This window comes from Nelusetta ayraudi, unplaced genomic scaffold (assembly GCF_046127955.1).
Source record: "Nelusetta ayraudi isolate G7.1 ecotype Tasmania unplaced genomic scaffold, CSIRO-AGI_Nayr_v1 ptg000033l, whole genome shotgun sequence".
Lineage (NCBI taxonomy): Eukaryota > Metazoa > Chordata > Actinopteri > Tetraodontiformes > Monacanthidae > Nelusetta > Nelusetta ayraudi.
This window is the reverse complement of record NW_027466083.1, coordinates 2,744,611-2,769,258: the sequence shown is the minus strand read 5'-3', so window position 1 is coordinate 2,769,258 and position 24,648 is coordinate 2,744,611. Positions and strand designations below refer to the sequence as shown.

Sequence of the window (24,648 nt, the reverse complement as noted above, 5' to 3'; positions counted from 1 at the left end):
CTTTTAATAGTCAAATAGAAGAACGTGACACGATTTCAAGGAAACAGCAACAACTTTCACTAATTTGCATTAAAGTTTTAATCAGAGCTAATATCTAAAATGTTTTCTTGCAACAGGTTTTGTGTATTTGGTCTGACGTAGCGAACGCTCATATCATGACTTGTGTGCTGTCACTCACGTTTGAATGACACACATCTTCATACGTTTAATGCAAATGCAATTTGACCAATTGACTAAGAAATACCTGAAATCCTCTCTCTTTTTGTTCTCCTGTTTTTGTTTCCTCGGTTTATAAATGCTTTCATTCACAAGCAAATTTGTTGTGAAGAAATATAAACAAAATACTTTTTTTTTCCATATAGTATGTAGTTGTCCAATAATGAGGGGTCGGGGGTTCGAATCCCAGCTCCAACTGTCCATATATCGATGTGCCCTTGGTAAAGACACTGAATTCTAAATTGCTTCCAATGGGCCTGACTGCACCTTGCATGGCAGCAGCCTCCAGTGTGTGAGTGAATGGGTGAATGGGAGGCCATTGTAAAACGTTGTGTTGCACCACGAAGGTGCTGGTAAGAAACATGCATGTGCACTCCATTTACCATTTTGAAATTTGCTCAATATTTTATGGAAATGATGATAACTGGTGTCATAACTGCAACTTTTTCTTACACCTCAAATCCCTGCCACACACAGACACTCTTTCTTTTTTTTTTTTGTACTGTCTTCTGTACTTCAACTCAGACACACACACACACACACACACACACACACACACACACACACACACACATAGGTGCCCAGCAGCCTTTCCTCACCTGTAGATCTTGTATCTGGTTGAGAATCCCTGCTGGAACCGCTCTCTGAACTCGGTGTACTCGGGACATCTGTGGAAGGGTCCTTTCTCAGAGAGCAGCCAGTCCAGCTGCCCGCCGCTCTGCCGGGTGCTGAAGAGCGAAGAGCTGGCCGGCGGCGATGAGGACGAGGACGAGGACGAGGACGATGAAGGGGACGAAAGGGAACCATGGAATGCTTTCCCACCGTGCCCTCCGATGCCCAACTGTTCAGCTCTGGCAGGCCGAGGCAGCCACAGCAACATCCAGGGCAACCATAGGATCATTAAGGAGGACGCTAACCATCTAGCAAGGCAGGAGAAGCCATGGGTGCAACTCTCTCTTCTCATTGACCGATGAGTCGCCATGGTCCCGGTGGTGATGTACTAAGGCACCTAGGACCGGCATTTCTTCTGAACAGTCACCTCCCGATGGCCTGGAAGAAAACAAAACACACACACGCAAATTTTAGCTTCAATATTATCACTGGCTGATTCATTGTTATTCTCTAAGTGGTCATTTGTCCTAATTTATTTCTTCCCACACTATCATGATGGCCCAAAACTGAAATAGCACTGTAAGTGTTGTTTATCAGGCTTTATCATCAATCAAAGCAGGGTTGTCGCTTTTGTTGTTGGCTCTAATTGTGCACATAAAAGGTGTCCACATAATGTTTTATATTTAAAGGGATATAATTAAAGGGATGTTGCATTTATTGGGCCAACAATGCTGTTGCCAAAAATCTGAAAAGGGCTCATGGACAGAAAATAACAAAGGGCCTGGTTCCATCCGTGGAATTACCACTGTTGACACGTAGGATGTAAACAATTTCAATACATAAACTGGTATTTTGAGAATCCTCAGTATAAAATCTTCACTTAAAAAATATTCTATGAGTCTATGCTGCTTCTGGGAGTCTTTAGAAATGCTGCTGTGCGATATAGCTCTGGGGTCACTGTCTGCAGGCGGACATTTAAATACACCTGCAGCACTTCAAGAGGAAACACACAATATTTATTATTGACAGATATATGGTGCTAAAAAAAAAATGGTAAGTGCTTTTTCCACTGGGGCAGAGTGTCGTGTCAGACACCCTCTCTGTTGAAATCAAGCCTGTTCTGACCTTCTGTTCACAAAGCCTGACTGGCCTTGCGTGCATGTGAATCTCTGCCTCCTCACACCCATCAGAACAGCTGCCCTACCACTTATGAATAGCGACAAGCAAGCACCTACGTGTCGGCCGAGCACCTCAGAAAACCCGCATGAAACCAGCTCCAGGTGAATGTTAACGATGAGGAAGAGGAGGGCGAGTGTGAAGCCACTGTGACGACTGAGAAACACCATCCGCGATTCAATCAAGTTAGCGCTAAATCACATCCGAAGGCGCCTCAAAGCGTTTTTTACAACTCGAAGAAAAACCAACTGAACAACAGAGAGAGACAGAGATTCCGCTCTTATACAGTTTAAAACAGTTTCGAGGTTCTCCTCTGTACCTCGTCATCAGTTCAGACCCGGCGCTCGCTGTCAGAGAACAATGTTTGAACCATGTTTCAGTTGTCCGGTCCGCTGCTGTCTGACGCAACACGAGTGCAAGTTCCTCACAGCTGCCAGTTTGACCAGTTTGCGTTTTGCAGTCGTGTTATTACTCTCACGTGCTGCGTGAAACGCCCAGGTGACGAGGTCAGCACTTTGGCAAAGTGATGTGGGATACTTCAGTCACAGCGAATCCGCTCCTGACTGTCCAACATCGGCAACGCGGCATCGCAGAAAATGAGTTGACAGCTTCTGTTTTTTTTTGTTTTTTCTTTTTGTCATCACCTCCACCTCCGTACAGATCAGCTGTAATAGAAGCGCGCAAATAACACATCAGGACAAATCACTTTACAGCTGCGGCGTGAAGTCCGGGCATCTGATGCCAGGCTTGTGTAGGCCTGCGAAGACGCGTTCGGCGTGCTGATGTGATACGGCAAAGGCGTTTTGCAGAGCCTATCAGGAGGCACATGGTGTTTTTTTTTGTTTGTTTTTTAAGTTTTCTTTGGTATGTTTTGGGTTTTGTAGAACAAGAAATGCTCAAAACCAGAGAAGAGCATTTCTTCTCTGGTTTTGCTGCATTATGCAATTCAATTCACAAACAGTTTCTTATCACTTTTCATGTTCAAAATAAATAAATAAATAAAATAAAATCAATCACTTGTCCCCCCCCCCACACACACACACACACATCACTCCCCAAACACACCATCTTGATTTCATTGGGAAAGACTCGCAGGGCTAGCTGGCTGGAGTCTGTGGGGAGGAATCAGTGCTCGGCAGAGGTTATGCAAAGTAGACGATGCTTTAAGTGGATTGGGATCCCAAGTATTCCCTGTTTATCATACAAACAAATTAGAGAATTAATTTCAGGTGGATAAGCGCGGGCCCAGACATGAAAGATAAATAAAGGAATACTCAGGGTGGTGCGTTTTTAATTTTCACTCTCTGTAGCGAGATATCCCCACAGTTTGAAAAGGCAATTAGTAGAGTCATCTGTCAAGCGATAGTGTTTATGCTGCTAAAAATGGCGCGGGAACTCGGTGAGTGGAACAGAATGCTTTTCGCTCCATGTGGACCAAAAGTATTAACTTACGCACGTGAAATGTGCAGTACGGTGGATAGCCAATTTTTACTTTGTGTGTTATCTCAGAGGTGTAAAATCATGAAATAAAATGCTGCGGAATACACGGCTGTAAATTCAAGGCTTCCAAGTGACTCATTGTGTGCAGTTGGTGTTAGCTTCCTGCTGCTCTGGCTGTCAGGCTTTGAAATAAAGTCAGTTTCTTCAAACATTCCAATTGCAGAGAAAACATTTTATACCAACGTTAATGAGTAAAGATGAAAAAGAAAACGCCAGTGTTTTATTTCTCCCAGATGAGCTTCATATTATGTCCAGTGCTGACTGCTTTATAGCTCGACAGAAAAACAAAACCATCAGATCATCAAATCCTGCCATTATTCGACGGTATAATAACCCTGCCAGGTTTTCTTGTCGTTTTTCCAGTCATTCCCTGACAGGAGTTTGCATTAATATAGTAACATGCCGGAAGAAAAAAAACAACAACTTATTTAGACGACGCCTCTTAGTGTTGCAACTTTCTTTCCTTTCATATTTCCCATTACGTGCATCTTTGCCCTCACGTTTCTGCACATCACCCATCACCATCAGAGTGTGGGCTGCTGCATTCCAAAAAAATTGCTGCACCATTATATGTCCTGACTTTTGATCTGTTGCATAACCCACAAACCGACTTTTCCATTCTGTGGGCCAGCATGAAAACATTTCACTCCTGTACTTTTCAGCAGACTTAAGCAAATGAAAACATGCATTGCCTCCACGAGTGCCTGTGTGTGTGTGTGTGTGTGTGTGTGTCTGGGTGGGTGTGCACACCCACAGTATAAATATATGAATTACAAACGGGTGGCCCTGAGATTTGCCTTTCAAATAAAGTAGTAATATGTCTCAAAAATGCCACCTCTTGCAGAAATAAGTGGTTCCCATAACCGCCTGCCTTTCCAATCCTCTGGGACTCCGGCCATAATTATAAAATGCATTAAACATGCCTGCGAATGCCACCGAGACAATGAGAGGAAAACTGTGAAGTTTTAGCCGTGACATTTAGCATTTGCGTTGCATTATCCATGCAACGAAATCAGAAGGTGAGAACCAGTCTTCCGCTTCCATAGTGGAATGATGAGCTGGTTGAGACAAAGATGCAAACGAGGTGGAAAGGTGGGGGGGGGGAAATAAAATAATTGACTATATTTCAGACAGGACAGCAGAGCCCTGGGATGCAGCGTATGTTTATTGGATTTTTAGCGAGGGCTAGGAACCAGCTGTTGTCCCCTGTTTGCTCAAAGGGATGAGGAAGAGGGAGGAAATGAGAAACATGGGGAAGGTCGGGAGCGCTGACAGGAACACAAGAGGTTCTGGGAAAGAGGTTGGGTCGTGAGGGGGTGGGGGTGGGAGCGTGGGGGAAATAAATCGAAGTTGTTCCCACCTCGAGTCGTTACTTAAACTTCGCTCTCGGCAGCTGGGCGGCCGAGGCTAACGCAAAAGCGGTCTGACCTCCTGACTCCTATGAGTAATTTGTGGCTCCTTTTGGGGGAGGGTCGGGGAAAGCGTTGGGTGGAGTGAAGATGGAGCATCATGTGTGGTAGTCGGCCATGTTGCCTCGACCGGCGCAGGAAAAGAAGTTGAAACAGAAATTTGTTCTTCGCCGTTTTTGTGCTACAATTACAATCCTGCAGCTGGGAAATCCTGATTAGACTTGACGCATCTTATGCGCGGTCTCTGTGTGTGCGTGTGTGTGTGTGCGTGCGTGCGTGCATATGCCGTGGAGCACCTGGCTGGGCTCCTGGCATAACATAAGACTGACGGTTGGGTGGGTTGTGGGAGTCCATCAGCATTAGAGGCCAGCTGTGCCCCTTCACGCCAGCAGCTTCCTACTTACCTCTCAGCGTTTGTCGCCAGTCAGCAGCTACGGTGGGCCGGCGGCGCTCGTACCTGGAGCACCGATCCGAGCTCCAGACGCGCTTAGGCAGGTGGGCTCGGGATGAGCTTTGCTAAGAGGTTGCATCATCGCCATAGCCAGGGAGGATTTATTTCTCCCCTGACAAACACGCGAGGATTTGACTTGGTGATCAGGGTGTATTGCGTTCCGAGGCATATCTCACACACTCTTTTGAATTCATTTCATTTCGCAAGTGTCAGTCAGACGAGGTGGGAGAAATTTGGCGGCTCGGAGGCATCGCAGCTGGATCTATTAAAGATTATATATATGTATGTATATATATATATATATATATATATATATATATATATATATATATATATATATATATATATATATATATATATATATATATACATATATATATATATATATATATATATATATATATATATATATATACATATATATATATATACATTTATTTATTTATTATTTACGACAGAGAGGAAATATACATGGATCTAGTGGCAATAAAATGGAATAGATTGTCCTCTTTTATCCTTTGGGAAGCCCCAAAGGATAAAAAGGGGCATCCAGGGATTTGTTTTGATAGGAGTAGCAATAGATTTTTATCTGATATGGCAGCATAGGCGTGAGCACGTTTTACAGCTCGAACTCAGGAGGATATGTGTATTTTCAACGTTATTAAAGATTCAAAATTGGTTCACTGTTCTATGCTTCCATGAAGAGCAGGTCCACTTATACAGCCGCATTGCCATCCGGGTTCCATGATTTCACCCTGATATCGAAGCTGAGGTCATGACATGAGGTCAGGTGGAACATCACACAGCAATGGATAATCTTAAAGGGGCAATGCACAATGTGTACTCTCTGTCTGTTGATATCTTCTGCTAACAAAGCCGGAGCGGCCATGTGTGCATGTCAGTGCGTGTGAATCTCTGCCTCCTCCCGCTCATCGGAACAGCTCTCCAACCACTGTTAGGAATGGCGAGAAGCAACTGCCTCCCAACTTCAGGAAACACATGCAAAGAGCATGAAACCTGCTCCTACGTCGGGAGAGTCGCCTTTTGTTACCAGATCTGTCGCAATGCCGTGTTTCCGATGAAGCTACATCTTATACTGAACTCTCCCAAATCACAGAAGTGTTTCAGTTTTATTTTAACTGAACTCAAAGTCTCACATATTGTAGCAGAATTCTGCTCTTTGTTTTGGTTTATGCTGTGATCAGCTGCGCTCTCGCTGTGAGAACCATCAAATCTTGCCACTTTATTTGTATTATAGTTTTACTTTAAGCATTGGCTGCATTGAATGTATTGTTTTATACCACTGAACGTAGCACACAGCAGCAGTTGTATATTTGTCTGTCATGTATCAGAAATTGTGGCTCTAGAAAAAAAAGCAACTATTCAGCAAGTCTGGATTGAACTCAAAATCCTAGTGAGTCTTTCTGCTCACTGAAGACGAACAGACGCGAAAGGCCGATGTTTCAGAACTAAGAGTCTCTTTACGGGCCCCTACAATCTGTCGGCAACAAATTAAGCCACTCCAAGCGCTCTGACTGCTAACTGCACATATTTCTCCAACAGAAGCCTGTGACATGCACTCTCGAGACATTCCAGATGAAAGCAGGGGAAAAAGGAGTTTATTGCTTTGCTTGCAGATGTCCAGGTCCCCCTTCATGTAGCTGTTAATATTTGATGAGGCTTTATCGAACCCCACAGGGACAATTAGCACCAGCTCCGACCGACGACCTAGCTTTAGCTTACCTTCCGACGGTGGCAAAAGAGCAGAGAGAAAAGAAAACGGAAACAAAATTGCGTAAGCACAAGGAGAATACGCGGCAATTAAAAGGTGCGACTGGATTAATCATCCGAGAACAATAAAGAGACGATAAGGCCTTGTGATGAAAAAGACAGAGAAGTGAAACATGTAATTGGCTTTTTTTTTTCTCCCTTCTCTCTCTCTGTCTCTCTCCCTCTCTCAGACTCACGTTGCCTACAGGCTGAATGTGTTCCCTAACAAAAAGGGTGACGGAGAACCCACCCACTAACTCACACACGCAAATATGTTGTATGTTGCGCACACACACACACACACAGCTGGATTAGCAGGCAGGCGGCAGAGGCAGCAACACTGTCAGCGTTATGCTGATAATGTCTGGAGACGCCGTCTGATGGTTTGGCAAAGTGGGGAAGCAACTGAATGATGCTGCTCTGGCTTCTTCTCCTTCTGTGTGTGTGTGTGTGTGTGTGTGTGTGTGTGTGTGTGTGTGTGTGTGTGTGTGTGTGTTTGAGAGAGAGTTACCACCTGTGTGTGTCTCCTCTGAGCTTTGTCTGGTCAGTCTCCAGCTCCTAATGCAAACAGCCATATGGTCAATTAAGGAGCATCAATAGCCCCATTAACATCTTTGCTGGCTGACGATGGTGGGACAACAGGCTGAATATCCTGTATATATCAAACCCCCCCAAATCTGGTCATCCTGCACATGGTTCCATGCCACTTAACCGGGTCAGCAGTTTAAGCAAGTTGATGCCACTTTACTTTTATGATATTTTTTTAGAGTCACACCTAAGTTCCGTCCTGGTCAAAGGTGGATGTTGCAGCAAGATAATGCCCCTTCCCACACATCCAATGCCAGTACAGGAATTGTAAAAAAATACGTTTTCTTTTTTAATTTGCCAATAATGAACCCAAATCTCACCCCCCCCAAAAAATCTCTCAACCAGTCCATCCATCAAGCTATCTCTCTCTTTCTCTCTCTCTCTCTCTCTCTCTCTCTCTGTCTCTCTCACTGAACTGGCAGCAGACAGAGCATCATTGTATCTTGGTGTGTTTGTCGATGTGCTTTTATTTCAGCCTGCCAACGCTGCAGCTTTTAATACGAGCAGAGGCACAAATCTCAAGAGATCAAACCGCTGCAGCGCTCAGCGACTCATTACAAGCTGGGTGGGCGGAGAGCAAGCGCATCGTTTTACGACACACCAAAGTAGAGCACTGAGCGCCTCCAAACGTGACACATTTAAATGTATTAAATCCATCAGATTGACCGTAAAGGGAATAAGATCTATAGCCCATTATGCAAAGTCTTGGTGGGAGGGGTCACAGAATGCCTCCCTATGTCCCGCCCGTATGGGCCCAGAGTGTTTTGGGGGGCAGAAATTGTTTCTGTATCTAAATGAGTTTTTTGTTAATCAGCGCTGTATCTGTCGTCCGCCTGGTGGTGGCAGTTCAAACAGATGGTGTGTGTCCTCCTTTGCATTGTGTGTCGCTCTGTGGAGGTGGTGGAATCTCCCCGTGTTGTCCAGGGAGGGCCAGGGGGAAGCAGGTGCTGGAGGGGCTTCCTGCAGCTCAGCACCACGGGAGCCTCCTGAGGTTCCGCAGCTTTGATTGCTCTCAGTTTCTGCGCAGTGGAAGGCTATCGGTGCTCTTTTTTGTTTTTTGTTTTGTTTTAGTCCAGATTTTTTCAGATTTTACAATCAAACTCCACAAGAAAGTGTTCGGGTTAGTTGTTCTTGATATTATTTGTTATTTTTGAAAATAAATTACAAATCAACACAACATTTTTCTCCCTTCTGTCATGAACCTCCCTTTTTTATTGCCTCTCCTTCTCTCTTATTTTTCTTATTTTTATTTCCTGTTTTCTCTAATTGTAGTAATTATTATATGGATGGATGGATGAAGAAATATTATTACATACATATTATGCATTGTTCTATAATAATGTTATATATCATTTCAATTTCACTAGCTATATACTCTCTTCACTCTCTGTCTGTCTGTCCATGTCACTGTATTGTCCTCGCGAACGATAACATTTAAAAAATTAACCAAAATAAATAAATGTAAACAGCAGAAGAAAGGACCCTAGGAGGAATGACTACTGTACTAACCACTGCAACGCTGCGCTGCCTTCACTTCTGGTTGCAGGGTGGCTCGGGTGCTTTGTTCAAGAGGTTTGTCATTGTGCCTCTTTGACTTCCACTCCTGACTACAGTATTTCTGCTGTGAATTTATTTCAAGTGCTTCAGCAGAACTCCGTCTCTTCCACACTCACTGCGAGGCCACACTTTAGCCGGAGTCGCTGCTAAGCCGGGTTGCACATGTGACACACTTATTGTGGCTGTGAGCAACATTCGCTGTCAGCAGTGAGACATCAATAACATTGACCGCTCAGTTAAAGCGTTGCTTTGTTTGGATTGTTATTGCTTTCTTGAAAGCCAAAAGCCCCGCGGGTTCAGTTCGATACCAGAGCCGCTTGTACTTCTGCCACGCACATTTAACAATAAATCTTTAGCTGCACGCCTGCACTCCAGATAGAGCACGGCCTGAATTCAACTCTGACTCCTTGCTCGTCCGAACTTACCACCCTCCTATCAGATTTAGATTTCTTTATGGATATGAAAACCAAACAGCCTTCTGTTTGGATAAAGGGTCAGTGGGTGGGGGGAGTGTCTGCTCAAAGTTTCTCTGAAATGACACCTAGGAGAAGAAGCTAATACAAAGAGTAAACAATAACTGCTGCTACAGAGGATAGATGAGGCGCTGCTGCAGCTTTCCTGAATGCCATTTTCACATTCAATGAATAACATTAAAAACAGCACTGCAGATGTTTCTGGAGTCTGGGAAGAGTTATGTTTAACACTGAAGCACACCATGCCACACGCATCTTCAACTGAAAGCCACAAGCTTGTTAAACCAACAGCAATTATCCAATACGTCAGCTAACAGCTAACATGTGACAGACAAATTCAGCCAAACACAATCCTCTCGACTCTTGCTGTTTGTCAAAAGGCTTGTGAGTCGAACCCAAAGGTTTGACAACTATATCAGCGTATTTATTATTTTATGTGTTTGTGATTAAACTGAACATGTACATTAAATGTGCTTGCTGAATGATTCAGAATTGTTATTACAAATTACATATTTGATAAAAAGGTGAGGGCCTGTGATAATGTCACTGGCAGTCTTACAGGAAAACTAATAACATTTTAGTCCTTCAACTTTATGACAAACTAATTAGTCCCAGCAGCCAGGCAATATTAGAAAGCATATCTAATATAATGCCCCATCACATAATTATCACTGCATGTTTCCATGTATGTGGTGAACCAAGAACAATTTGTAGATCTACCAAAAAAATGTGGTCATTAAAGTACACTTCTGTCATGTAACAGTCACATTCATTAATTACCTTCATGTTTGTTGACAGGCACTGATGCAAAACCTTTAATAAATCATGGCAAATTACTTGGCTGGGGGCTTAAAATTCAATCAACAGTGGGAATACTGATGACCTGCCCAAAACTGTCACTTGCCTTCAAACTGTGGCCGGAAACTTACACCAACTTCAATTATGGTTGTGTGTAGTGGTATAGTAATCGTACAATGCTATTCAGTGTGCACAACGTGCAAATCATTTTCAATTATTAATTACTCAAAACGTATTTCAACGAAGGAAACCAGAAGAAAAATGACGGCATGCATTCTTGAACTGAGTATATTCATTTAATGTATGTTTTGCTGCAGTTGCCCACTGCATCCAGCAGCTTCGCCAGTTGTAGATGGTCAGCTGATCGCAGATGCTAGCAATAGTAATTAATATCTGTGCTGCAGAAAACAAAAAATAACCTTAAATCAAGAAAAACAAATGAGTTAATCCCATAAAATTAATCTATTCTTAACCAGCCCATTCAATAAATACACATGGCCTCTAAAAAAAAAAAAAAAAAAGCCAACACGTAGTCCCAAGTCCCATACGTAATAATGATAACAGTCTTGTCTCTTCCATCACAGCACTTTTCTCCTGTGTCTTCTCTCCTCCTTATCATGCTCCTCCACGCATGCTTTTTCCCCCTTATATAGCTCTTATGATTACACAAGCTGCTGACAGTTCATCACTCAAGCAGCATCCATATCATCCTTATACACCGACTGAAACATCTCATTTTATTAATTGCAAGCGAGTTTAATCCCTCTCAAATAGATCCACACAGAGTCAGTTGTGGTATGCGCTGATGCGACGGCTATCGGAGGAGAAAATGCAAATGAGCTGTAATTACATCCAGCCATACCGCAATAGGGGAATAGTATTTCTGGAACATCCATGACATTTACAAAGCTTACCTGTTATTAAGTTCAGCTCGTGGTGAAAATGCAAGAAGACGTTTTAAATAATAATTAAGAGGAAGAGTGTTGCCCAAATGGGAAATAGGTTTCAATAAATCTACTATAATTAAAGGTATAGAGATTCTTAAATGTCCTTTAAAGTGTGATTGCTTTAACTGCAAGACAGTGCAGCAGAGCACAGCATGCAAGCCAAATCCTCAACGCAAGGAAATGGTTTTGTTTTATTCATCCAAAATCGGTTAGAATAAAATGAAACCACTGAAGTATTGAAGAATCCTTGCGTCTGATGCAGGTCCATCGCTGATATCTGCTCCCTTGCACTCAACTTTGAAACAGTTCTGGTAACTAAAGACAACTCTTTTTATTTTTTATTTTTCAGCCAACATTTTCATTTGGCATTTCCTGCAATGTCCATGTTTTGTTTTGTTTTGTTTTTTTCAGCAGTTGTGGCATGTTTGCCTGCAGTAGAAGTGGTTGCTTCTTTCTATTTATAACAGTGGTAGGGCAGCTGTTCTGATGGGGGTGGAGGGGAGGCAGACCCTCCAACCCTTCACAAGTACCAACATACACGCACGGCTGTAGAAACAAGAGGATCATGAGGGCTTGGTATCAACGGGGATGGTGTGTAAAGTAACACTGCTCCAGAAGAAATAACGCCATCAGAGCCTTGCACACCAATTTTCTGACTTTAAATCCGACAATGATGAAGATTGCACACTGCCCTTTCAAATACAACATTACCAGAAATGAAAGAAATTGTTACCCATGGTGTAATCATTAGAGTCAACACTAAAGGAATTAAACTGAAGACCGAACATTTTCACCAAAGCTACAATGAAATCAAACACGGACGGCCTCAAAGGGACATTGACATTTTGACTATTTCTATTTTCTGTTCATCTTCTTAAAAGAAAAACATCACCAAAAGCGTATGTGACATCATTATTTGGTGGCATAGTGTCTTACACTGTCTCCTGCTTGACTGTAAGATTCTAAGGATATATATTTCGCAGATCACGACTGAAAATGAAATAAAAAAAAAAAAAGATTTTTTCCTCATGTCATTGAGTTTCAAGTGGTCACTTTCCAGATATTCATTTTCCAAGCAGGTCATCACAGGCTGGAAAAAATACATTTAGATGCCTTGCTGGACTCCGAGTTGCTAATTACTGGCTAACCCCAAGCTAATGCCAAATATAATCAGTCCAGCCTGCTGGAGACCGAGAACTCATAAACATGTTAACAAGCTCTTTGCGGAACCATCTTAATAAAATCTTCCAATATACAAACAGGAGGTGGATAATTGAGCGGGCTCTATAAGCCTCTTGTGGCCCATCACATGCTTACCAGTCCAGCCATGTCGGCTAATAGAGCGCCCATGCAATTAGCACTGGTCTAAATGTAGGTGTAATTATGATTCTCACTATTAAACGGACAAAGGGGCCTTGAACGAGGGTAAGATGAAAAAAAAACAAAAAAAAAACACGAAGCAGCCTTGTCACAAAGTCATTGAAGACGCCCGGATGAAGCAAATTAATGCCGGACAAGCTGATTCCCAACACAGTGGCTTCTGGGAGCGTAAGCCACATAATGAGCTTATGGTAACTTTTTGCAGACTTGGAGGCGTTTTCAAAAAATGTTCACCAAAAAAGTGAGCGAATGTACAGAGTTCTGTTCAACCAAGACACTGCTTAAAGTTTGACTAAACAGATATATGCTAATTAAGCTGTCACTGACTTTGAGAGATTTCTTCAGTTGTATGCGTTAGTTTGGTGTGCATTTAATATTATGTTTATAGCTTGAGCCGACGCTAATTGAGGTTAGAGGTGCCCATATTCCTCAAGGGATAACTCCTCTTGCCTTTCTCAAAAGCCTCGCCAGTAGTGTTCCTTTAATAATATTTGAAGTGCTGCTGATACTGTCAGTCTTGATTAGCTCCAGTGGTTCTTGCCTTCACCGGCCCCATTAATCATCCGTGTAGCCTGGTCACTTGTGCCATCTGCCAGAACTGCCGAGTTGATACTAACAATCATTAATGAGTTGACTTTGCCTCGGGGACATTTGCGCATTAGAAGAAAACCCATTGGTCAGTTAGCTGCTGCTCATATGCAGCTTTTAGACGGCAGCAGTCGTCACAGGTTTTCTGAGGTTTTACAAGGCGTCAGCCCCATAAATGAAGTTTCTGCACACAGAGCCACTATAGACACTGAAGTCACAATGGAAGTTATCCAACATTCTTTTACATGTGTGTTCTCTCTATTAAAATAGGTACAAACGACCGCTGATATTTGATTTTCGGTTATTTTTCTGTCGATCGACGAAAAGTTGATCCATAAAAAAAAATGAATCCCCACTATCATCACCACCACACCACCACTATCCCAACTGATACGGCAACGTATTGCCGTCTTGCATACTGTCAGAGCAGTTGGCTGCTAATTGAATCAGTCCAAGCAGTAACAGCCTGGCAATATGTGGGCTAATGGGACACCTATGGTGTTTTAATGTGCCCAGTTTTCAAGGTGTTGAATGTTCCCAATTGCCAAATTTTGTTCCTCGAACAGAACAAATAAAAAGTAGATTACAAGTGTGTTGATTCTCATTCAGAACACAGACCCTGGCAGCACCCTTCCTTGGAGAATGGCCATGAGTGAGACAGATCTGGATTTAAAAAGAGAAGATGCACGGAATGAATTGTCCACGAGGCACACAGTCAAACAATAAGATGGTTCCAAATGGAACTTCCACATTGTCAATAGGGAATATAAGAAGATCATTTTTCCTACACTAAAACTAGTTGCATTTTAGCTCTTCAACTTTATGACAAACTAATTAGTCCCACCAGCCAGGCAATATTTGAAAATGTATTTTAAATGTAGGTGTTGAAATAATAGAAGAATCGGAAAGTAAAATGTTAATTTCCTTAATAAACTGAGATGAATTTCCTTAATGAAAAGTAATGAGGAACTTCTCAACTGGTCAAACGGAACATGATAGCATGTAAAAACTTCAACACGTCACTGCAGAGGAACCAAGAAACAAAGTGACTTAAACATCCTCATTTAAGCAGCAGCAAGAAAACAGTACATCTTATATTTATTAATATAGTATTGTGTACAGATAACCACCAGCCCACCAGCAGTCATTCATCTTCAACGAAAGGTGAGCAGGCAGGTAGAGGGCCACAAGCCGCCTGGCAGCAGCACAGGCGAGTGAGTTCACTCTCAAACTGTCAGGTTTATGCTCATTCAGCACTCACCCACGTTCTCTGGCTGCTCAGCCACAGTTTTGTCAAGGAGAAGTTTCATTTATGCGACCTTTTAAACGAAGCTCACCCACAAAGAAGGTTAATAACATAATAGCAACATTATGCTGCGCTCGATGATTCAAGCTGAGTGGCCCTCTCGGGTCAGAGTTTGAAATGCAAAGCAAGCATGTAATAATGAATCACAATGTAACTTGGTCTCAAAAGAGGACGCTATTTTCTGAATGGAACTTGAAGTGATTTTCGGCCCACTCCATTCAGTTTTGTAACGTGCCATCTATTAGTGTTGTTTTCCTGCACATTGGCAAAATGCACTCACAGTAATGCATGTGAATCTTTTTTTCCTCCATGCCTTTGAAACCATGAGGAAATAGTGGCAAACAGACTTTGAATACGGTTAACATAGCCTATTACAGATCTACATATTAAGGTCAGACAGTGGAACCCAGAGTGTTAACCATGTAGTATGCAGTTATGCTGCACACACACGGAACAAGCTACCAAGGGAACTGAGGTCTGCACCAAATGTCCAGATTTTTTCATCTACATTAAAACAGCTGCTGAGGTTGAGCTGGTATCTAGTGTGTTCCGGAGTGCATGCAGTGCAAAGCCTCAACATGTACATTTAAAGTTTAAATAATCCTGACTTAGCTTAGAATGTGAAATGTGTTCCACATTTGACCAGTTCCTTCAGTGAGCCATGAGCCAAGTGAGACAGTATATAAAGACGAACAAAACATTCAGATTTAAAAAGGAAACCAACTCTGTAGTGGCAAAACTTGCATTCTATCGTTTGGCCAGCAGTTACCGCCAAAGTTGGTTGCAAAAATACTGAAAAATTGTCTGGCTGCCAATATGAAAAAGAGTTGAAAATCAATATCCTTGTAAACTGGGGAACACTTTTTGGTGGCCTAAATTGCTAGTAAGAAAATTAAAATTGGCCATAACGCCAATTTCTCCCAATTTGGTCTTATTTCAAGGAACAATAGTAGTAAAGTTGTGGATGTGGCTACAGTTCAGTCGCCAAGAGTAGCTGGCTTACTGGCAGCTGTTTCAAAACAAACCAGAAACTCAAGATGGCGCCGACTGTGAAACCAATCTCTTGGCCACAGAATTCACAAACATCACGATGGCTCTGCCCATCTTTATATACTTATATAATGCTCCACTTCCCAGTCTCAGGGCTGATTCTGAGCTAGCTCTACTAGTGATATAAGATCATATGAAGCACTTTGATAGGCTTTATAAATACAGTATATGCAAAATTGATTTTCTTGCTAAAATAAATAGGGAGAAGTTTTGATGAGTAATACACATAGAGATTCATGCTGATGGGTTTAGGGATATTATCACACCATACTGACAAGTGCTAAGAAGTATTCACAGTACTAAAAAAAAGAAGAACAACAACAAATTCCAAGGACACGTCAGACTCATAGTCCAGAACGAAGCTTTCTGAGCTCCTTATATAACTTGCACGATAAAAGAACCCTTGCATTGTGACCCACTCAGACCATGACACATGCTGTTGTGTTGATATGAAATGTATGTGACTGATAAGACTAAGTGAACAATGTCCACACTATCATACTCGAGCTAGTAGCATTGTCCGCTTAACAGTGCACAGATAAATTTGTACAACAACAGAAAGAGGCACGCCATGGTTAACCTTCTTTTTTGTGTTTATTCTTAATAAATCCCATTTAATCCACTTTTATCTGATGGCTTTCTTGATACCCCACATACTAGATCTGTGTACCAGTGGAATTTAAAACTTGGTGTTGCTAATCTGTGATGAGAAAGAATGCCCCCCAAAAGGGAAGGATATCTTGGTTCAATTCTTGAAATGGTCCCATACCAATTTTTGGACACAAGTATGTGCGTGTTGCTTCCTGGCTGTAACCAATAATCTGTTTGGCTGGTACACTAACTGTTTGGAATAGATAAAGAGGCCACACAAAGAGCCCATTCATTATCAAATATGCACACAAAACAGAAGGTGAACATTTGCCTTGCAGTCTGTCAGAGCTAAAGTGAAGGAACCGCAGAGTTATTTTACCACTCATCACAACTTTTTGCATGTAAGTCACAGCAAGACTACTTTGCCAACCAAGCATAAGGCTGCATGGGCCTACAGATGGTCGCGTACTCAGATTCTTTATCCATCCCTGCCTGGAAATAATAGCACAGGGATAAATCCTTGCTTTGACAAGACTCAAATGAAATTATTTTTGGGCCTCGACTGCGGGCTCTTTTATTGAGTGTGTGGGGGCCAGACTGGCCACCATCGGTAAACATAACATTCTGCGTTCATTACATTTCTTTTTTTCTGCTAAAGTTATTTCTTCCTGTTCAACTTTTTTTCTTCTTCTTATTCTAGCATTAGGGAAAACTGAGGTGGAGTCTCGATACTTCTTGTGTTGACTATATTCATTTTCTGCATTCCCAATTCATACTCAAAGGCTTTAATCAGTACAGCAGTTGCTACGGCTTCTGATGCTGCAGGGCAGGTCCTTAAACTTCAGGCTTCAGACCAGTAAAAAAAAAAAAAGAAGAAGAAGAAGAGGAAGTGAAAATGCCATCCCATGAGTCCCCTGCCACCTCATTATTCATTACCACCAGTGTCATGAAAGAAATCCCAGTGGGCCTGAAAGTGTGAGATATAGTCAGTTCCGGCACATAGTTTAAGAGGGAGAAGGAGCATCTCTAATGAATGGGTGCACTATGTCCTACCTGTTTAAACTCAGTGTGGGCTGGGCTAGTCATACGGATCATGCAATGCATGTATTGCTCCATCACCCTGGGGAATAACTGTGACAGGGCAGGAGCGTGATTATTGTGTCGCCACAGAAATATGCTCCTCATTGTAACCTGATTGCTTCTGGTGGGGGAGCGTAATCAAGGCCAATTGCAAGGCCGCTGTCTCGCCTCTTCACGAGGGAGCACATGTCGACACACGTGTCAGCCATGCTTTATGCCCGGCTCCTCAGCCGTAATGCAATCAGCTGGTGCTTGCGTGATGTGCCAATTCGGGAGGGGAAAAATGACAACCTTGGAACCGTTTTCAAAGAAAATAATGTGAGGAATTTCTCAGGGGAGCGCGCTTCCATTTGAACCTCATTAAAAAATATGTGCAAATTGAATCTAGTCAGCCACAAGCGGTTGAATTTGAATTTCTGAGTAATTTGGTGAATCAATAAAAGAAGCGACTCTAGGCGTTTTGCAGAGTGGATTAATCCGAATGAGATTCATCTCAGTCGCCCTCTGGGACGGACGCAAACACAGCCCTTTCATTTTGCACATCGGTATTTTCTGAAGAAATAGAGTCACCTGGGTCGCGGTAAAAGAGAAGACATGATTTAAAGGAAGTATAGGCTCAATTCGGTATAATAGACTTGAAGAAAAATAAACTTTTTGTTGTCTTACAGAACTAATGACACCATGACGGCTGAAGTGACATCGCATGAAAAATGTAAATATACTTCATTCATAAAAATCTCATCTTCTTACCAATAGACTTCTCTCCCTCCATGATGTATAAAATAATATCAATAAAATTGCAGCAATCAGAGAGTGATTGGAAAAGTCATGCTTTGGTCACGCTGAGGACATAACCTGCTAAAACTGTTAACTAAACTCTAAATAATTTCGGGGAAAAAAACATCACGAGAAACATCCTTTCACTTGCAATTTTTTAGCAAATTTGGGATACTGTTTCCAAAATGATAAGTATTGTGTTTTCCTGTCATGTCCTTGTTTTGCTCAGTGATCAGGTTCAGTTCTGGCTGAACCACAGGCAACCACAACATTTTTCAGCAGAATGACAAAGCATATGGCCTATTTGTGGGTCCGTTTCTGGACAACACAATTATCAGCTGGCTGTGCACCTTATGAGAGCATTAGCAGCTTAGAGTCACTCCATCGAAATGTTTTGCAGTCAGACTCTCTCCAGTAACAAATGTACTACATAGGGAAGAGTATGTGTACCGCTGCATCATGGACAGATTGAGAGTCAATTCCTTAATGATCTCCTCCGCTAGGATTTCAATAGTCAACCGTTCATTTTGCAGCACTGAGTCTCCAATAAAGTCACAAGAGGTCTTGTAATTACTTCAGAAGGCCGCAGCAGCAATGATTCATCCACTGAGCAGTGGCAGTTGCAGTGTCATAGCACTGCAGCCCGTCATCCATCCGCGCTGTTTGCACACCCACTGGAGCAAAAATGGCCGCTTTAACCTTTCACAGTTCTAATTAGGTCAATTGGAACACACAGCTGTCAGTCAAAAGTCAGCTGCTTGATGATCAGTAAAATGAAAGATAAGCACATTGTGTTAGGTCATTGTTAACAATGTCAGCCCTGATAGACACTGGTATCTTCACAGCCGTGCGCCATGACTTGGTCCGGCGATCCTCTCCAAGCTTGATTAGCCACAGAGTTCATTATCGCTTCGTGCAGGCAATCATTTTGCTTGGCCCCACGTTAATATGAGGCATTATCTTTCCGTGCTCTTCACCTTGAGGAAAATCTAACGTTAAACCATTTAGCAGCTCCACGCTGCCCCTTGGCTATGATTGGATTAAGGGCACGTTCTCGCGCACTGATGGAGAAGCCCTCAATTATCTTGCATCCAGCAAAGCTGGGAATGGCAACAAAAGCAAAGGGTGGGATGCGTGAATCAAAGGCAGGGTTTACAGTTTCCCATCAAAAAGCCTGGGAAAGTTTCAGCCGCTTCAGAATGACAGCTACTGCCTCTGCTGCCAATTTGTTCAAGATTTGTCACCATGGCCAAACATCTCCCGCAGTAAGAAACCTGCAGAAGAGCTAGAATTCCGGGGTACTTTGTTGAAGCATGGACAATTGTGTCTTATCATGTCTCCCTTAGCCACGCGCCCCAAGGGTGTTGACAAAGCCGCAGTCCTTTCACCTTTGCAGATGCAGGGCATGAAGGTTCTGCCATACCTGGACAATTGGCTGATATGTGTACCGTCCCAAACTCAGGTGTCCCATGACACGGTTCGTCTTCTGTGGCACGCGGCAAGCCTAGACTGAAAGGTCAAGCTGGACAAGAGATGTCTGGAATCATCTCAGACCATGGCCTTCATTGAGGTGGCCTTAAACAGTTTGGTCATGACAGCCTGTCCGTCCGCCCTCCAGGTGGAAACCTACGTCAGAGGAGTGGCGACTCCACCCTGAGGCTGTGGACACTGTTTGGAGCATCTTTGGCGGGGCGGAGGGGGACATCCCTGCTTCAGAGGTGTCAACCCACTGTCCTCTGTGATTCTCCCTAACCGAGGCGATCAGCCCCTGAAGCCCAGGGTGCACTGGCCTGTACAAATTAGGCCTACAACATGAGGAACACACTCTTCAACTTCACAGAATTATTTTGCCCTTCGCTTGTCATGCGCTAGGATTCGCTCAACCATATGCCGGCAAATCAGGCGAGCGTTACATTCTATCGAGTTTTAAAACAAGTGAAGTGTGAAGGTTAAACGTACATTTCATACCAGTGACTTGCAGCAAAGTAGCATCATTTCCAGCAACCTTTCCTGTCTTTCTGATTGCCTTGTAATTCTAGCGATTATGTGCGCTACACTGTCATTGCTTTGGGTTTCTCAATGAACTTTTAATATGATGGCACCCATGGGACATAATGATTCCCCGGCACTTTTGTGCTGTTATTACAGGCAGGACAGTGACAAGGTTAGGTTCAAGAAAAAAGCATCTGTTGGTGTCACCTGAGAAATATATTTTTTCAACAATACACCGTGTTTGCAGAGGAAGTTTGTTTGAAACTGATGTTATAACTACACAGATATAATTTACAAGATCTTTTCGGAAACAGACCATCACCAATTTACAGCAGGAGAAAAACATTTTCCATACAAACCATACATTTTCCATACATTGAATTTTTATTTATTTATTTATTTTTAAGTACCAAGCAACCAAAACTCACTTGGCCAGCAAGGAAAATGTTAAATGTCCATGAAAACATCACTGCAACCATGTGGATCTAAACACGATCTAGATAGGCCACCATTAGCTAAATTGTGCTGGATTTAACCTTAAATCCAGAGGGTCGCTTTTAGTTACTAGAACTCTGTTACCAACCATGTCATGTTTCCAAGCAGACCATTAATACTGACGTACCTGCCACCGACATCTCAGCGTCAAGTTAAGGGGTGTGCAAAAATCACTGTGAAAGAAAAGAAAAGCCACTCAAATATATGAGTAATCAAACATCTGAGACTTTGCCTTGCAGCCCAATTAGATTTCCATGTGACCATGGCAGGAGGGCAGGAACTGTTGGTGCCTTATGACGTTCACGATCAGCATGTGCTTTAGTGCTCAACTAAACTTTCCCCAGAGCAGTTTAAGTCCAAATATAGCTTCCTCACACTGGCCGACATTGTTGTTGTTGTTGTTGTTGTTGTTGTTTACATGCCCGCAGTAGCCCCTTGCTTGCTTCCAGCCACCACCTCTCTCCTCAAAGGATGCTGACTGCTCCTCGCTGGAAATGATTCAGCTGTGAGGCTTTAAAACAGGAACGTGTGCGTCTTCAACCTCGGAATCTCACCCATTTTACGAGGTTAAAAACTTCAAACACGTCTGACTAATTCTCACTTATGCTCCCGTAATGGACGAGTGCACTTTGTCGTCCTCTCTTTATGGCTCTCGCGTATGAGATTTAGATGGAGCGATGTGGGAGGATTGATGGATGAGAGATTTAAAGGTTAACAGAGGAGATCAATAGTAATGCATCTGCCAACAAATCTCCCAGAAGCTCCGACTGCATTTTCAAAAAAAAAAAAAAAAAAATCACTTGCATGCACTCAATGGCCAGCACTCATTGACTTTTGCTCATGCGTTGGTATGTGTATGTGTGTGTGTGCGTACGTGCACCTTTTTAATTGGTGTGTGTCCTATGCTTTGAGAGTTAGCCACCACTTCTCAAACAATTTGTTTAATGGAGCATCGCTCCACTATCTGGGTTAGTGAAGTCAATGCATCGACATGATGGAGATGGCAATGTGTGAGTTCAGGCAGCCATAGGGGCCCGGAATTTTAGCTTAACATTTACAACCACACAAAGTGCACTTTGTTTAAGAAAAATCCACTAGTTGTGACTGTTGCAGTTGGTCCGAGTTTGCGTTCAAACTGCACTTTGTCAAACTGAGCCTTTTAACTGCCACCACTTTGAAATGCACTTTCTGAGCTAACAAAGAGTTCCAATCCAAAAAGGGCTGGTGTGACTGCGCCCTTAATTTAGCTTCTAAACATACCCGACAAATGTTTGTCGAAAAATTTGTTAAAGCTGACACTTTGTGAATGTTAATCCTAATAATTTTCCCTTTACGCATTTATTTACAGCTGCTAATCCTGACACTGTTTCCCCAAATTCAACTCAAATCAAAGTGTCAAGGCGTTTTAATTATCATGTGGTTTGCTTGAATTATTCACACAGCATAATGTGCAATTGAGTTCTCTTGGGCAAAACAATCTCTCTGGTGAACAATCTGTTCTGGCTAGAGAACAAATTCGGCTCTGGAAATAAAAAGACTTTTGGCACTTTTCCATTCCACAGTTTTAACACAATTCACCTTTTCTTAAAGTGGACTCTACATGGCTTTGGTTATTTTCTACAACTGAGTAGCACCTCAGCCTCGATCAGACATCAAAGCAAGTTGCGTCACCTATCACATGAACATCTGCACCATGTTGTTTGACCATGAGACTCATTTGCTGGCCACTTTCCTCGTCCACTTCCCTGAAGAAAACTAAATTGCTCAGTCACTGTTGCCAGGGTTTTATTTTCAAAAAAGACAGGTTTGATGAATCATCCTGTGTCGTGACAAAAGCTCACATGACTAAGAAGTGGTTTCAGTTGTTGGCACAGCAGCAGAAGCAGCAGCAGCCCTATAGCAAGCTTATTTTTTCAAAGCACATTTTTGAACTTTTTCTGCAAATGTGAGTTTTCGTAGGAACACATTTTACTTAAGGCTCCCCCAAGAAATGGAATTGGCTTTCCTTGACAATCCATTCCTGGCTGTGCTCATCTATGTTGCTTGTCCACCTTTATCTTGCCCTACTGTTCCTGTCTGAAAACATTTTGACACAGCAGTCTGCAAACAGCACTGACCTGTGGCTTGCCGTCCTTGTGAGGGATGCCAATGACTGCTTTATGAGCAGCAGAAATTAACTTTAGCTCAAAACTGTTTAGAAAGCCCACTGTTTTTATTTTCTTTATTTCATAACCTGTGAGATGGTGGTCATCAAGATTAAAACAAAAGAAAAAAATTCATGTCATGGAATGTGATTTTTTTTTTTTTTTTTTATAAAATCGAAGGGAGAAAAAATGTTTTCCTAAATATTCTAAACTTTGAGACCTTAGAGCTGCCAATACGTGATTTGGCATCATTGTCAGATATAAACTGTTGGCATAATCTGTAGTGATGTTTCATCTGCACATCTCATGCCCCATACGCATTGATGTTGAGCCCTTTGTATCCGTTTTCAGAGCTGAACTGACAGCATGTTATGTGTAGGTTAGTGGTTGTGAATCTCAGCCTCCTCCGAACCATTGGAGCGCGAGCGCAAAGCCTCTTTGTTTTGGTTTACATGCCGCTCTCGTGGTGAAAAAAAAATGGTGAATTGCCGCTTTAAGTTGAACTGGGTACTGACCATGCTTGGTCAAGCTTAAGGAAAAATCCTTTAGAAAGAGGCCATGACAGATGCTGTCTGACACTGAGGCTACTGTTGTGCTCTTCATGCCTTGACAACTTGTGAGACTCGACTTATCCGTGACCTTCCAATCTAATGAAAAAGTTAGATCTGGTGAATGTCACAGGTGTCTTGAGATGACAGTTTTCCGCAGTGCCTGCGGCTAATCTTTTTTAGGCTAGAAAAGGCTGGAAAAGAGATCCGCTCTCAGATGCAGCGACATTTGCCTTCCAAAGAAAGTAACTCTTTTTTTAATGGCAGCTGGCAGTAAAAAGCACAATCGACAGTGCCACAAGGAAATTTAAAAAAGTTAAAGTTTTTATTGGTAGGTCTTAGCCTACTAAGATCTACCAATACAGACTTTAATGTCTTGATTTGTTTGGCAACCTGTGTGAACGATGTGAAAATGTCAGTGCCAAAAGTCTCCAAGTTGAAAGGCCAACACCTTCATATTGTTTTCAAATGTCAGTGTTTTTGTGACTGGCGGAGTTTCTTCAAAACGTCCACTTGGCACAGCCTTGAGGCGCTGCTGCGTGAGACAATAACATCCGAGCAACAGCTGGTGTGAGTGTAAGCGCCTGAGGAAGAGCAAAGCAGCAGGTGGGGAGTTTTTATTGTGTCCTATTCCTCTTTGAAAAAAAAGTATAAGTATATATAATATAAGAAAATAAAAGTTTGAAATATTTATCAACTGAGAAATCTAAATTTTGACCATTTTTCTGTTGAAACTGAAACTGTATTTAACAAGAATTTACAAGTCTATTTTCACAGTACTGTTTTCAGTCAATGTCTTTAAACACTGCAAGCTCAATTTTGGATAAATTTAAATGTGCAGGACAGGAATAAGCTCTTATTGTCTGAGGAAATATGTTTAATAAACTTTACAGAATTAGAAACATTTAGAGTGAAGGACCTCATATTTTTGTGCAATACATTTAAATGTACACAAGTATCTTAACTGTTGGGGATACAATTTGGTTTAAGTTGAGAAAGTTCTCACACAGAGTTAATTTGATATACATTTTCCATTTCTTAAAAACATTGATCCCTTGCTGTAGCGCCACCATCGGGCCTGGTAACTTGTGTCCGAAGCTGAGACAATTTGGCCTCTATAGGAGTGGAACTGGCAATTGACAAACCCTTAAAAGTGTCATTTGAAATGTTTCCTGACATTGCAGGTTTTTATTTCATCCA

At 42.3% G+C, this 24,648-nt stretch overlaps 1 protein-coding gene across 1 annotated transcript in view; it reads right to left on the bottom strand.

Annotated features, from left to right (window-relative positions):
• brinp2 (bone morphogenetic protein/retinoic acid inducible neural-specific 2) overlaps nt 1-24,648 on the bottom strand; it is a 169,687-nt gene that overhangs the window by 86,275 nt on the left and 58,764 nt on the right. The window contains exon 2 of the mRNA XM_076031543.1: nt 816-1,266. Within this exon, the coding sequence (XP_075887658.1) occupies nt 816-1,198 (383 nt within the window). The 5' untranslated portion in view covers nt 1,199-1,266. The remainder of the gene's footprint in view (nt 1-815; nt 1,267-24,648) is intronic.